Source organism: Dipodomys ordii, unplaced genomic scaffold (assembly GCF_000151885.1).
Source record: "Dipodomys ordii isolate 6190 unplaced genomic scaffold, Dord_2.0 Scaffold31, whole genome shotgun sequence".
Taxonomy (NCBI): domain Eukaryota; kingdom Metazoa; phylum Chordata; class Mammalia; order Rodentia; family Heteromyidae; genus Dipodomys; species Dipodomys ordii.
Window position 1 is genome coordinate 2,720,132 of NW_012267247.1, and position 14,160 is coordinate 2,734,291.

Sequence of the window (14,160 nt, forward strand, 5' to 3'; positions counted from 1 at the left end):
AGCAGCCAATAGGGCTCTGTGACCTATCTCTGCATGTCTCAGTTTCCCTCACAGTGAACAGATACCGTTAATGAGAGGACTTGAATAGCAGACATCAAGTAAGTAGCATACTGCCTGGCTCCTAGGAGGGGAATTGGACTGGTGATCAGCTGGTTAGGCCTGGGGGCCCTGAAGAGCGATGCTACATGTAGGCTGCATTAGCTTTTCCTGTTGCAAGCTGGCTTGACAAACTGGCTCACAAAACAAAAGGCCCACGGGTCTTTTTGCTTGTGCACAGTTGGATCCAAAGATGGCCCTCGGTCCCAAGGATGATGAGCCATGAGCACGGACCGCAAGGTCCTCCTTGACGTTCAAGAACTGACCTAGGCAGAGAACAAGACAGAGTCTGGGTGTAAGCATCTGTGAAAGGGACACATCTGCCCTGACCAACATGATCTCCTATAGACTTCCACAAGAGAGACATCTGTGATACATTGGTGCCCAGACCCAAGAGGTTTGTTCGTGGTTGGAAGGTATGAGCACAGCCCGGGGCTTTTTCAAGGCTCACTGTTTAGTGAGGGAATGGCTGGACACATGAGAAGGTACCCAGGCAAAGTAGTCTTGGGCTTCCCCATTGCAGTCCATTGAGATTTCATCTTTCAAACCCTGGAATCCACAAGGAACATAAGTAATGGTCTCAAGGTGAAAAGGGGGTTGAGGCTGTGGCTCACCTTGGCAGTTCTTCCTGGAAAACATGGCATAGGATACTAGGACCCACAGTCGTGAGGCTCTTTTACTAAGGCACCAACACCCATGGGCATTGCTATGGCTACATCATCACCCAGCTGTGTTCTCTTTGCAAATTACCCCCCCTCCCTTCCCATCACCAGCCAGGTAGCTGATCTTGGACAAGCTATTCTACCTCCTAGAACCTGTTTTTGTTTTGTACTGGAAAATGAGGCTGATGTCTCCATATAAACATTGACACATATACCCAAAGACTGATGCAGGAATGCTGAAAACGGCTTCATTTAGAGCAGCACAAATCTGGCAACAGCTCAAATATCTACCATCTGATACATGGGTGAGCAAATTGTGGTATATCCCTTCACATGACTCAGTGCCACTCAGTTATCTAAAAGAATGAACCACAAATGCATACAAGGATGACTCTGGAAAACACATTAAGAGAAAATGACACAAAGGAGTGTGTAATGCTAGGTGCCGTGGCTCACACCTGTAGTCAAAAGTACTCAGGAGGCTGAAATCTGAAAGTGTACAATTTTGAAGGTACAATTCAGTAAAGTTAGTTTTTAAGAGACAAAAGCAAAAAAGACTGCTTTTATCCAGAGCCTTTCAGAGACACAAACTCAGCTCAGGCTGGCTTAAGGAAAAAGAATTGTAAGCTGGGCACCGGTGGCTCAGACCTGTAATCCTAGCTACTCAGGAGGCTGAGATCTGAGGATTGCAGTTCAAAACCAGCTCGGGCAGGAAAGGCCATGAGACTCTTATCTCCAATAAAACCAGAAGTGGCACTATGGCTCAAGTGGTAAAGTATTTGCCTTGGGCTGAAGAGCTGAGGGGCAGTGCCCAGGCTTAGAGTTCAAGCCTCACCACTGACAAAAAAGAAAAAAAGAACTGTATTCCTCCTATAATCAGGTAAAGCTGGGGTAGGCTTATACTGGGCAGCAGCAGTCGGGACAGCAGAGCTTTTCCATTTTCCCTCACTTTCTTGTTGGCTGGCTTCATCTTCAAGCGCGTAACAAGTTGGCATCCAAACATTCCAAACTCACATCTTACAGAACCAGCAGAAAGAAGCGTCTCTCTGCCCACAGATGCTATACAAGTCCCATGGGAGCCTCTGGAACCCATATCCTATGATCTATATCTGCCTCTCTGCCTCTAGAGCCAGTGGGTGGGGTTGGCTCCACCTGGACCCCAGAGATAGGAGTAGGTGATCACAAGGGCTAAGGAAAGCCAGCATACTGGCCCAACCTTTCAGCCAGGGCTGGAGACCAGAAAAAGAGACTTTTGGGAAAGTCCATCTTTTTAAGAGGATCAGGGATCAAAGGCCACCAAAACGTTGCATAAGCCTCAGTAATGCAGCCCCTTCCTCAACCCTGGCACCAGTGTTCTCAGCTCTTGTGGTCCTGGCGAGGAAGGGACAAGCCAACGGCTTCCCCTCTGTGTGCAGCATAGGTGAGAAAGCAGACACTCGCACGGGGGACTCTTCCACCCATCAAATGAGGCAACAGGCCTTCCCCGGAGTTGCTCCATGACAGCCCCTGATCCAAACCCAGGAGAAAGGCATGGCATGGCCCAATGCCCGTCCTCAGAGCTCCCAACTCAGTGGTGGGCAGCAGCTAGGTTGTTACTAGAGTTGCAGCTTTGTGACTCAGGTAAAAGTCGGGCAGCTGAGGACACTCTAATCCAGCTCCACAGGAAACGGGGGGGGGGGGCGGGGGGGCCGCGGGGGGGGGGAGAGTAAAAGGCCGGAGGAGCGGATGCCACTGCCTGGTTTCTGCTGAGGTACTGGTCCAGCCGGCCTACACAGCCATCCTGCTTTCTACAAAGCAAGCTGCACGGGTGTCCTTGCCAAAAGTGCGTGCATTCTGCTGCAGAGGGCAGGGTGGAGGAGGGCGAGCCACACTGAGGAGGGAGAGGCCCTGGCCAAGCTAGGAAGGAGTGGCCCCGGGCTCCAGAGGAAGCTGGAGGACTTGGCCCAGAGCCCAGGCTCCCACCCCCAGCTGCCAGTTCCAAGGCAGGCTGGCTCTCCGGCTCTGCAGACCTTCCCAGACCAGCTGACCATTTCCTGGAGCCAACAAAGTGCCCATGGTCAGCTCCCTGGGCTGGTGGCCGGCACAGCCAGCCAGCAGGCTGGATCCTGGAGTCAACTTGGGAAGAGGCTGGGACACTGCTGGAGCCCGTAGGCACCCCAGCAGGGCTCTGGACCCCCAGTCAGATAAGCAGGCCCATGCAGGAATGGCTTCCCTCCTGCCTGCCTCTGGGCAGGGCAGCAGCAGGCAGTTATGGCCACTGCCATCCAGTGACCGGTGCCAAGTGTTGAGGCCCTTCCTGGTCTATATATTGGAGTTAAATCCCACCCCCACCTGGGGCCAGAAATGAGGGAATCAGGGCAGGCTGAGTGGGGCAGCTGGGGATCCAGGCTGGCTAGTGAGTGAGGTTCACATTTTCTATCATGGAGGCAAGTTACCCATGGGAAGTTACCCAACCTGCTGTGGGGGAGACACCTACTCCAAGCGGGTGGATGAGATTCCCTCCCTTCCCCCCACCCCCGACAAGATTGGGAGGAACAAGTGCTTGTTTTTGAAGACAGGGTCTTGCTATTGCCCAGCTGTCCTCAAACTTGCTATGGAGCCAAGGCTGACCTGGAACTCACAATCCTCTTGTCTCATGCTCCAGAGCACTGGGATGACCAGGTTGTGGACCACCACACCCAGCTCCTAATGCTTGGCATTAAACACAGTAAGTTTGTGTATATCAGTTATGAACGCCACTGAGCAGTGATTCTAAAGCGTGAGATCTTGGGCAGTGGGGGGGGCAGGGGTCAGAGCTTCAGCTGTGAACCACAGCTCTGTGATACCCTGGCTGCGTCCTTGGGTAAATCCTCTGACTGTGCAGCAGAGAAAACAGTGCAAGTGCTCCTTGCTGGCCACATCCTCAGTAGGGCTCTGCAGGCAGAGCTGGAGGCCGCCTCTGCCCTCCCTGCTCCTAAGCACATGGTTCCATAGTTCTTCCCTGGATGCAAGGAAAACACAAGACCCAAGATACCCAGTTTTGGGTGCCTCTGAGCCTTCCCCCAAGTGGCTTTTGCGGGTGACTGGGGTCAAGAGCCCCCTAGTCAGGACCCTATCCCATTCATTCCAGGTTGGAGAGACTCTATGCTGCCCAAATTCCCCCAACAAGACCTCTGAGCTTCCTGGCTGGGCAAACCACTGGTACAAAGAAGATCCGGCCTGGTTCAAATGATGGAGAGGCTGCCTGGTAATGTAAGGCCCTGAGCTCAAACCCTCAGACAGCCTGGGGGAGGGAGGAGACCCAAGCTCTGAGCACAAAGCCATGGCTTGTGGGGATGAGGGGCCTTCCTCTTGTGTCTAACCTGCTAACTGGTAGGACGTGCAGCCAGAAGGAAAGAAAGGCAGGAAGGACTTTAAAATTTTCATTTTTATTAGTGTATACACTACACTCACTGTATATACTACAAAATAATGGGTTTCTTTACATTTTCTCCCATTTTCATCACAAATAGTCCTTTACTTTCCTATCTTTTTTTTGTCTACTGTGGGGCTTGAACTCAGGGTCTGGGCACTGCTCCTGAAGTCTATTGCTCAAAGCTAATGCTTTACCACTTTAAGACACAGCTCAACTTCTGGTTTTTTGAGTGGTTAATTGGAGTCTCACTGGGACTTTTCTGTCCGGGGCCGGCTTTGAACTGTGATTCTCAGATCTCCACTTCCTGAGTAGGATTACAGATGTGAGCCACTGGTGCTTGGCTTACTTCCATATCTTAAAAAAAAAAATCTAGATTCCTCATACAAGAGAAACATTCAACTACTTGTCTGAGTCTGGCTTATTTCACTTAAGATGAGGCTCTCCAGTTCCATCCACTTTCCTGCAAATAACAAAATATTTCTGTTAGACAATCACTACTTTAAAAATAGTTTTGTTCTTATTGGGACAAAATATGCATAGCATAAAGCCTTTTCATTTGTAACTAAATTATTTGGTGGCATTTAGTACATCCCCAATACTGTGAACCATTTCCGCGTTCTTCCATTTTTGTTGCATTTTTTATTAGCACACAGTTGTATAAGGGGATAATTTCATTCCTTATGGTTGAATAATACTCCATCACGTGTATCCATACATTTTCTTCATTTGCTGATTGTTGGGCACCCAGACCAATTCCATAGCTTGGCTATTGGGGTTGCTGCTACACATATATGCATATCTCTATTGCATGCCCACTTACTTTCCTTCAGATATAGATCATAGGGTAGCTTTTTTTTTTTTTTTGAGGAACGGCAATACAATTTCCCACTGGCAATGTGTAAGGGGTTCCTCCACCTATTTGCATTTTTTTCTTTTTTGTGTGTGTGTGGTGGGTCCTGGGGTTTGAACTCTTGGCCCGGGCACTGTCCCTGAGCCTCTTTGTGCTCAAGGCTAGTGCTCCACCACTTGAGCCACAGATCCACTTCTGGCTTTTTCTGAGTGGTTTATTGGAGATAAGAATCTAATGAAGTTTCCCAGCCAGGCTTACTTTGAACCATGATCCTCAGATCTCAGCCTCCTGAATAGCTAGGATTCAGGCATGAGCCACCAGCGCCCAGACATTTCTTATGTTCTTGTTGAGTGATGTGAGATGGAATCGCAATGTAGTTTTCATTTGCATTTCCCTAATGGCTAAAGATGTTGAACTTTTCATGTATTAGCCATTATATACTTCTGTTGAAAACTATCTTATTCATTTGCTCATTTATTGGCTGGATTACTTTTGATGTTTAAGTTTTTGAGCTCTTTATATATTCTGGATATTAATGTCATCAGATGAATAGCTGGCAAACATACCCTCCCACCCTGCAGGCTGACCGCCACAGAGAAGCTTTTTAACTCGATGCAATCCCATTAGTCATTTCTTGCTCGTATTTTCTGCACAGTTAGAATCCTATTCAGAAAGTCATTGCCTATGCCTTCTAGTAGTTTTAAAGTTTTGGTCTTACATTAAGATCCATTTTGAATTGTTTTTTTTTTTTTTTTTGGTCGGTTGTGGAGCTTGAACTCTGGGCTTGAGCGCTGTCCCTGTGCTCTTCAGCTCAAGGCGAGTGCTGTACCGCTTGAGCCACAGCGCCACTTCCAGTTTTCTAGTGTTTTATTGGAGATAAGTCTCAGGGACTTTCCTGCCCAGGCTGGCTTTGAACCGAGATCTTCGGATCTCAGCCTCCTGAGTAGCTAGGATTACAGGTGTGAGCCACCCATGCCCAGCTTTTGAATTTTTATAGGATGAGAGAAAAGAGGATCACTAGTTTGTCTACTCCATGTGTGCCTTAGAGTTTCACAACACCATTTGTTGAAGAGGCTGTCTTGTCTTTATTATGATTTGGTACCTTTGTGGAAAATCACATGGCTGTAGGTGCAGGGTTTTCTGTTCTTCTAGATCTTCTATAAAATTGTGTTAGTTTGGTGCTAGTATCCTGCTGTTTTTATTACTATGCCTCTGTAGCGTATTTTGAAATTAGGTATATGGTATGCCTTCAGCATAGGATAGTTCTGGCTCAGGACAGCTTTGGCTGTTTGGGGTCTTCTATACTGCCACATAAATTGAGGATTTTTTTTTCTATTTCTGTGAAGAATGGCATTAGAATTTAATGTGGATTTCATTGAACCTGTAGATCAATTTTGATTAGTCATTTTCACAATATCCTGCCGACTCGTGCACACAGAAGGGCTTACCTTCTTCTAGTATCTTTTCCAATCTTCATTGTTTCATTGCTGACGTGGCCTCCTTAGTCAGCTTTGTTCCTAGGGCATTGCTTACTGTGAATGAGTTTCTTGATTTCTTATCAGCAAGCTTGTTACTGGTATATATAAAAATACTGATTTTTTGTATCTAGCTACTTTCTTGAAAGTGTTTATCATATTTAAGAGTTTTCCAGTGGTGTCTTCAAAGTATAGAATCATATCATCTGCAAACAGACACCACTAACTTCTTCTTTCCTATTTGTACCCCTGCCACCTCTTTCTCCCTTATTGCTCTAGCTAATAGTGGAGAGAGGACATCTTTGTCTGGTTCCTGATTTTAAAAAAGTTTTCACCTCATTCAGTATTAATATTCGTTGTATGTTTGTCATTTATTGCCTTTACTGACATATGAGCTTTTTAATGTGTTGTTGAGTTCATCAGAACTATTCTGTAGTTTCCTTATTTAAGTTCTGTCCTTATCCAGTTTTGGGATCAGGGTAAATGGCTTCCTAGAATGGGTCTGGATGAGCTCAGGAGGGATGCATCTCATTTTAGCAGGCATTATCTCTAGGTACAAGAGTTTATATAGTCTTTCTTCCCTTTGATTAATGCTCTATAACACTCAAAAAGCAATTCCATTTTTCAAATGCTTCATACTATTTGAACACAATTCTTTCATAATTAGGGAAAAAAAGTTTTCCTAATTTGCTTGTTTAAGCAAATAAACTAGAACAAATGAGCCACACACCAGTGGCTCTTGCTGTAATCCTAGCCACTTAGAAGGCTGAGATCTGAGGAGCATGGCTCAAAGCCTGCCCAGGCAGAAAAATCCCTGAGACTCTTATCTCCAGTTAACTACTAAAAAAGCTGAAAGTATGGCTCAAGTGGTAGAGCACCAGCCTGAGTCAAAATGCCCAGTGTCCAAAACACAAAAAAAAGGGGAAAGAGGGGAGAAGAGAGGGGAATGAGAGTAAGAGGAGAAATAAGAGAAAGGAGAGTAAGAGAGGATGAGGGAGGGAAAGGGGAGAAAGAGAGGACAAAGAGAAGAATGAGGGAGAAGGGAGTAGGGGAATGAGAAAGAGAAGGGGAGAGGGAGAAAGAAAAGGAGACAAAGGAAGAAGGGAGGGAGGAGGAAATGAGAGGAGACTTGGAGAAAGAGGGGAGAGGGATAAAGGGGAGAGAAGAAAGAGGAAGGAGAGAAAAAGGAGAGGAGAGAATGAATGGAGAAAGGGAAAGGAGATATAGGGAATAAAGGAAGGGGAAAGGGGAGAGAAAGGGAGGAGGGGAAAAAAGGAGAAAGGGAAAGGAAGAACAAAAGGAATAATCAAAGGAAAGGGGGAGAGGAGGGAGAAGGGGAGAGGAAGAAGGGGAAGAGAGGAAAGGGACAGGAGGGGAAAAGTGAGAGAGAGGGAAGAGAGAAAGGAGGAGAGGGAGAGAAGAGGATAGGAGAAAGAAGAGAGGGAGAAAGAGAATAAGAAGAAAAATTACAGCTGGGCGCCAGTGACTCACACCTGTAATCCTAGCTACTCAGGAGGCTGAGATCTGAGGATCGCTGTCCAAAGCCAGCCTGGGCAGGAAAGTCTGTGAGACTCTTACCTCCAATAAACCACCAGAAAACTGGAAGTGGCTCTGTGGCTTAAGTGGTAGAGTGCTCACTTGGAGCTGAGCGCTGAGGGACAGTGCAGTGCCCAGGCCCAGAGTTCAAGCCCCATAACTGACTAAAAGAAGGGGGTGGGGAGAAATTACTATTCTCCCGGGTTCCTTCTCTGGTTTCCTAGGAAAGGGGGCACAGTGCCTGCTGGAATGCAGCTGCCCTCCTGGGGCAGTGCTCAGGCAGCTTCCCTGCAGGGAAAGGAGACCAGGCCCTGGGCTCAGCTGCATGAGGTGTCCGCATGTCTCCGTGGCCCAGTCCTTCCCCCCATCCCCCACCCCCCACCCATGAACACATGGACCAATTTAATTGTCTCAACAAATCGGCAAGGCCCCATGTACTCATTTGGAGCGGTACACTTCAGTCCAACCCCAGGAAGGGTCTTCGGTCCCAGGTTGAGGGGGGCTGCCCGCTGCACACTGCAAGAACAATAAGGATTTTTAGGGGCATTATGACTGAGTCAGAAAACACAGCTGCCCCTGAAAGTCCCTCATTTTTCTTGCTGTCCTTGAACATTCTCGGCGTGAGGAGGCAGTCATCACTGGCTTGGGTGAGGAGATAGAGACAGTGTCCCCTTACCTGATGCGGGTGCGGAGCTTTGGTGGGCAAGCATGGCTGGCAGGGCCTCCTCGGGCCTGAGTGTCTCCATGGTGGTCCCTTCCTTCCCTCCCACAGCCCAGGCAGCAATGGCCAACTTTCATCCCCTCCGCAGCCAAGGTGGAACCTGGCCGGTGCCTTCTGCCCACAGAGGCCCGTGCACTGGAACTAGAGAATGCGGTCCCTGTGGCCACAGGTGGGACACAGACCTGCCCTAGTGGCCGAGGGAGGGTCTCTGGCTCCATGTGATGTGACTGGAGAACGAGAGAGGGACCTCCATCGGTGGCCTGCCCTGGTTCACACGCAAGCCCGTGAGCCCAGGCCCTTTGGTAGAACAGCCTGCAGGGGTGGCGCTCCCACAGCGTGCAGTGGCAGAGGGGAGGCGCTTCAGCTCTGGCCCTGTCATCTCTAGCAGTCCTAGTCTGTAAAGGGGGCCTGGAAGGAGCGAAGCCCCCCACCCCACCCCGCCCGCCTCCCATTTCAGAGGAAAAGCAGAAGGGAAGTGAGAACTCAGCCTACCACAGAGCCCCAGGAAGTAGGAGTGAAAGGCTTAGTCACAGGTCCTTCCCCTTCCCTCCCCACTGCAACCTGCCGCAGGCATACACCTCTGCCTCTCGCCCACCCCACCTTTCACACACAGACCAGAACTACCTGCGTGTGAGCGTCAGTAGGACAGCAGGCTTACCCCACGGCCTTCGGCCAAACCTTCCTACCACATGCAAGCAAAGGCCCTAGATAGTTTTCAGGTTCAAATCAAGCAGGCAGCTCCGCTGGGTGGTGCTGGTTCAGGGAAATGCTGGGGGGGGGGGGGAAGTAAAGGAGTGATCAGGGGGATGGAGAAAAAAAAAGAAGCTTCTAGAATCAGGGTTGTCTTTAGGGTCCTTCTCCATGGGGTGACCACGTATGATGGATTTCCGCTTCCTGGCCTCTGTGCTCATCTCTCCATAGGAATACTATGCCTGGCTTCGCAGGGCAGATTGAGCGGGAAGGAAGGAAAGAAAGTACTCCGAGTGCTTGGCAGGCTTAGCAAAGTGTACACTCCCTTGGACGCCAAGGGCAGGGCTAGACTGGCCAGGAGAAATCCTTTGAGAGCAGCACTGGGTGGAACGGGGTCAGGAATGCAGCTGCACCCCAAGAATTGACAGCGCCCCTTCTCTCCCATGCTCCAGGCTCTTCACCTGCTCACTCTGAGAGGCAGCGAGCCTGGTACCCCGCTGCCCTCTCCAACTGGACCTGTCATCCTGCTTTGGCCAAGGTCACAGCTACTTCCCCAGCACGGTGGGACCAGAGTCCTCACAGCACTGGGAACCCCACCACAGCCCACCGTCTTCCCCATGCAGTGTGCCAGCTCACCACTATGTCTGGGCAAGCTACTTTACCCCTCTACATTTGGGTCTGGGCCTTGTGAGACTGTCTACCTCCCTCAAGGTTGCCTGAAGAATAAGTGAGCACTTGCATGGATGGCTTAGAACTGCACCTGGAAGCTGGGCGCTGGTGGCTCCTGCCTGTAATCCTAGCTATTCAGGAAGCTGAGATCTGAAGATTGAGGTTCAAAGCCAGCCCGCAGAAAGTGTCTGTGAGACTCACACCTTCACTTCCAGCTTGTTGCTGGCTCACTGGAGATGAATCTCGAGTCCTTCAGTGTCAGTCTGGAGCAAAAAGGCCAAGTGAGAGGGCAGGGCTCTGAGCGGCACCTGGCCTGAGACATTCAATCAAGACCCACCATTATCACGCTTCCTGCTTTGTGTGTCAAGCTGCAGCTTGCTTTTTCTCGGTGACTATCCCCAAGTTCAGTCCCTTCCCCAGGCTAATACCCTCTGTTCCCCAACTGTGGGACACACTGCTTTACCTACTAGCCTACCCCACCGGGGACCACCAGCATCATCACCACACGCACAATGAACAATGCTGATCCGGAGCCCCTAGGGCCCCAGGATCTACGTTGGCAGTGGGCTTCTGCTATGCTTCTCAGGGACACCATGTTTGAGAGCCATGGCTCAGACAAGGCTTGGTGTAGACACTCAAAAACAAGAGAGGCAATGGTCAGGGCCATCCTTGTCCTGTGTGTGATGGTGACCCTTCTCTGCCATCTGATGTAACCCACCACCACACACCGGCCACCATGTCCAGTTCCTCCAGCCTTCCCTTAGTCCTCACTGTGCCAGCCTCACACTGGTGCCCAAGTTGGGCAGAACCCCTTTCCTCTGGGGCTAACCAGCCACCAAGGCTTATCAGGGAGCTGCTGTGCGGAGAGGCTTCCTTCCACTGGACACAGACCACCTACAACAGCCAGCTACCCACCCACAAAGCCATGGCAAAAGGAAAAGCCACCTAGACAGCAACTCTGCTTTGAAATTTGCTTTTGAAAGAAAGCTATGTAACAGCCCCACCCTGGCTGGGGAAGAAGGTCCAGCAGAGGGCCCTCCCCCCCAATTTTTTTTTTTGAGACACAAACCCCTTCAACAGAGAGAAACCACTGGAACGGGCCCTGGCGAGGCCATGCTTGCAGGCCAGGGGCCGTGTACAAGGTTCCACCCTCCTTCCAGCCACCCCAGGCCAGCATGCTACCGAGGCAGGGAGCAAGGTCTGAGGGCTCCGCAGTATTGCAGCCTCACTTTTGACTACAGAGAAAAGCCTCCTTGGCCTGACCCTCCCTTGTTGGATATTCTGGGCTGCAATGAACAAGCCAGGAGATCTGAAACTCACCCATCAGACTCACTGGGTTTATGATAACCCATCTCCCTCTGCCAGAAATTCTTTGGGTAAGAACGCTCAGCCAGTCAGCTCTCCCCACACACCCCCAGACTGTCCTGAAACTGGGCTTCCCAACAGACCTGTGTGGCCCGATACTCACCACAGGGCTTACTTAGTCTGCACACACAGAGTACTCCTGGACAAGGCTCAAAGTGGTCTAGGATGCACATGCATGCTCAAGACAATCCAGAGAGGGCAGCAACACCTCCCTTTCAGCCATATTTCCAGACCATCCTGATGAGGAGCCAAGAAGAGATAGGAGCAAGAATGAGAGTTATGGCTTTTTTTTCTCTTTAGGAACTTTACTGGGTAAAGTGAGGCTTCGGGAAGAGGAGCAAAATGACCAGGCAGGTGGCAAGATTGCAGTATGGAAAGAAAGGAATTATATTGAAGATGCATTTAGTCTTTGGACTTATAGTTGGCAAACTATGGGCAATGGGCCATACTTTTATTAGAACAATGAGGTGGCATTCATTGGTATACTTCCTACTGCTTTTAGGCTATAATAACAGGAGAGAATGCATGTTCCTCAGTGTATGTGCTAGAAATACATGACTACACCTTACTACTGAACACCCTGTGTAAGCACACTGCCAACCATGTCCTTGTGGTCACAGACTGCCTGTGAGCTGAGGTCACCATCCTTGCCAAGCATCACAAGAGCACATAATGCATATTGTTAGCCCAGGGAAAGACCAAAATTCTAAGTACAAGTTGGATGCTAGTGGCTCATGCTTATAACCCTAGCTACTCAGGAGGTTGAGATTCTAAGGGACTTAAGTTCAAAGCCAGCCTTATCATATAAACCTGATAGAGGGCAGATAAAACTAAGACACTCTTACCTCCAATTAAACCAGCAAAAAACAAAGTGAGCAGGGCACTGGTGGTTCATACTTGTAATCCAGCTACTCAGGAGGCTGAGATCTGAGGGTTGTAGTTCAAAGCCAACCTGGGCAGGAAAGTCTGTGAGACTCTTATTTTCAATTAACCACCAGAAAACTGGAATTGGAGCTGTGACTCAAAGTGGTTTGAGCACTAGCCTTCAACAACAACAAAGAGCTCAGGGACAGTGTCCAGGCCCACAACCAACAAAAAAAAACAAACCAGATAAAAAAACAAAAAATTGGAAATGGACTTGTGGCTTGTAGTGGTAGAGCACCAGCCTTGAGTGAAAAAAGCCAAGAGCCTTTCTTAAGTATAATTGCTAATAAACACAGTTGCACTTGGGCCGTATCTAGAGGTAAAGTGCTCCCTAGCATACACAAGACCCTGGATTGGATCCCCAGCACACACAATGGGTATTGCTTTTGCCTACCTCATAAAGCTGAGCCACCATGATAAATCAGGGACTGCATGTGGTTGCAAGTGATGGCATGACCTTTGAGTCCTCATGTTTGTTCTTTGGAGCTTTACACAAAAAGTGTGCTCTCGATAGTGGCTAATAGGCAACAGGCACTGGACCGAACACAGGACACAATACAAGCACACTGGACTAAGCTCTCAAGACCCAGTGACAGCAGGACTTTCAGGGCCACGGGGCCACCCAGCCCTACAGTGGTAGAGGGGTAGCTCCTGTGGCTGAAGGAGAAGTAGGCCCCCGGAAGCTGGACTTGGCCTGTCTTTGTCACCTAGTGGATGCTATGGTAGCCACGATCTCTTCCTCCAGATGTTCAGGCTGGAGATGTTTCAGAATTTTCCTGACTTTACAAAAAAAATGTGGGGCCTGGGCTACCCTTTATACAGCACCCCAGCAGGGCAGCACCTGTAATCAAACACATTAATATCGCTGCAGTGACATCCATGAATATTCACATTCCCGGAGATAAATATAGATGATAATAGTCTCAGGTCAGGTCAAGTTTTCTCATGAATTTAATTATGAAAAATTTGGATTTTTTTTTAGGGTTCTTTGGAGATCACAACTTGGAGAAGGTAGCTGGGCCTGCGGCTAGAGCAGTTACAAAGGGAAGGTGCTGGTAATTTCACCACCCTGGTCCCAGCTGGGCGGCCTCAGTACCATGGGGCCTGGGATACACTGAATTTCTGCTGCCAGAAAGTTTTTCCCTTCAAAGAACAGGCACCAATGCGACTGCTGAATGGTGAAAATAGTATTTGAAATGCCAATTTTTGTCTGGTGGCTTCACTGTCAGGAATAAAGAGAAGCTGATGTTAAAGAACCCCCCCCCCAATTCTGTTTACTTAGGAAAGGGACAATAAAATGTTCTCAGGCCTCCAGGTGCTTAAACTAGCTTCCAGAGACAGTGATTAGAGGATAGTGGTTCAAAGCCAACCCAGGCAGAAAAGTTCAAAAGACTTCATCTCTCAAATAACCAGCAAAAAGTCGGCTCAAGTAGTATAACACCAGCCATGAGCAAGGAAACCAAGCAAGAGTGCAAAGTTCCAAGGTCAAGCCCCAGCACACACATGCATGCCCACATGCACACATAGTTTCTGCCTGAGAGAGAGTTAATAGGTTTTCCACAGAGCAGGCAGGCGGGAGCTGAAGCTAGTCTTTTTCTCCCCATGTACCTCCTCAACGTCTCTCTGTGGCCAAATTTCTTCTTGGAAATGTGAAATAATTTATCTCATCACAACTTCCTAACAGCTAATTAGAAAAATGTACTAATTGGACAATCCAGTTTCAGATGTTCTAATTATACTCCTCGGGAGAGGAGGGATACAAAAGTGAACATATATTT

At 48.9% G+C, this 14,160-nt stretch overlaps 1 protein-coding gene across 1 annotated transcript in view; it reads left to right on the forward strand.

Annotated features, from left to right (window-relative positions):
* The window catches only part of Utp6 (UTP6, small subunit (SSU) processome component, homolog (yeast)), a 178,831-nt gene that overhangs the window by 158,586 nt on the left and 6,085 nt on the right, over positions 1 to 14,160 (forward strand). Inside the window, exons 19-20 of the mRNA XM_013016288.1 lie at positions 8,823 to 8,903; positions 11,759 to 11,826. Coding sequence (XP_012871742.1) covers positions 8,823 to 8,903; positions 11,759 to 11,826 — 149 coding nt within the window. The remainder of the gene's footprint in view (positions 1 to 8,822; positions 8,904 to 11,758; positions 11,827 to 14,160) is intronic.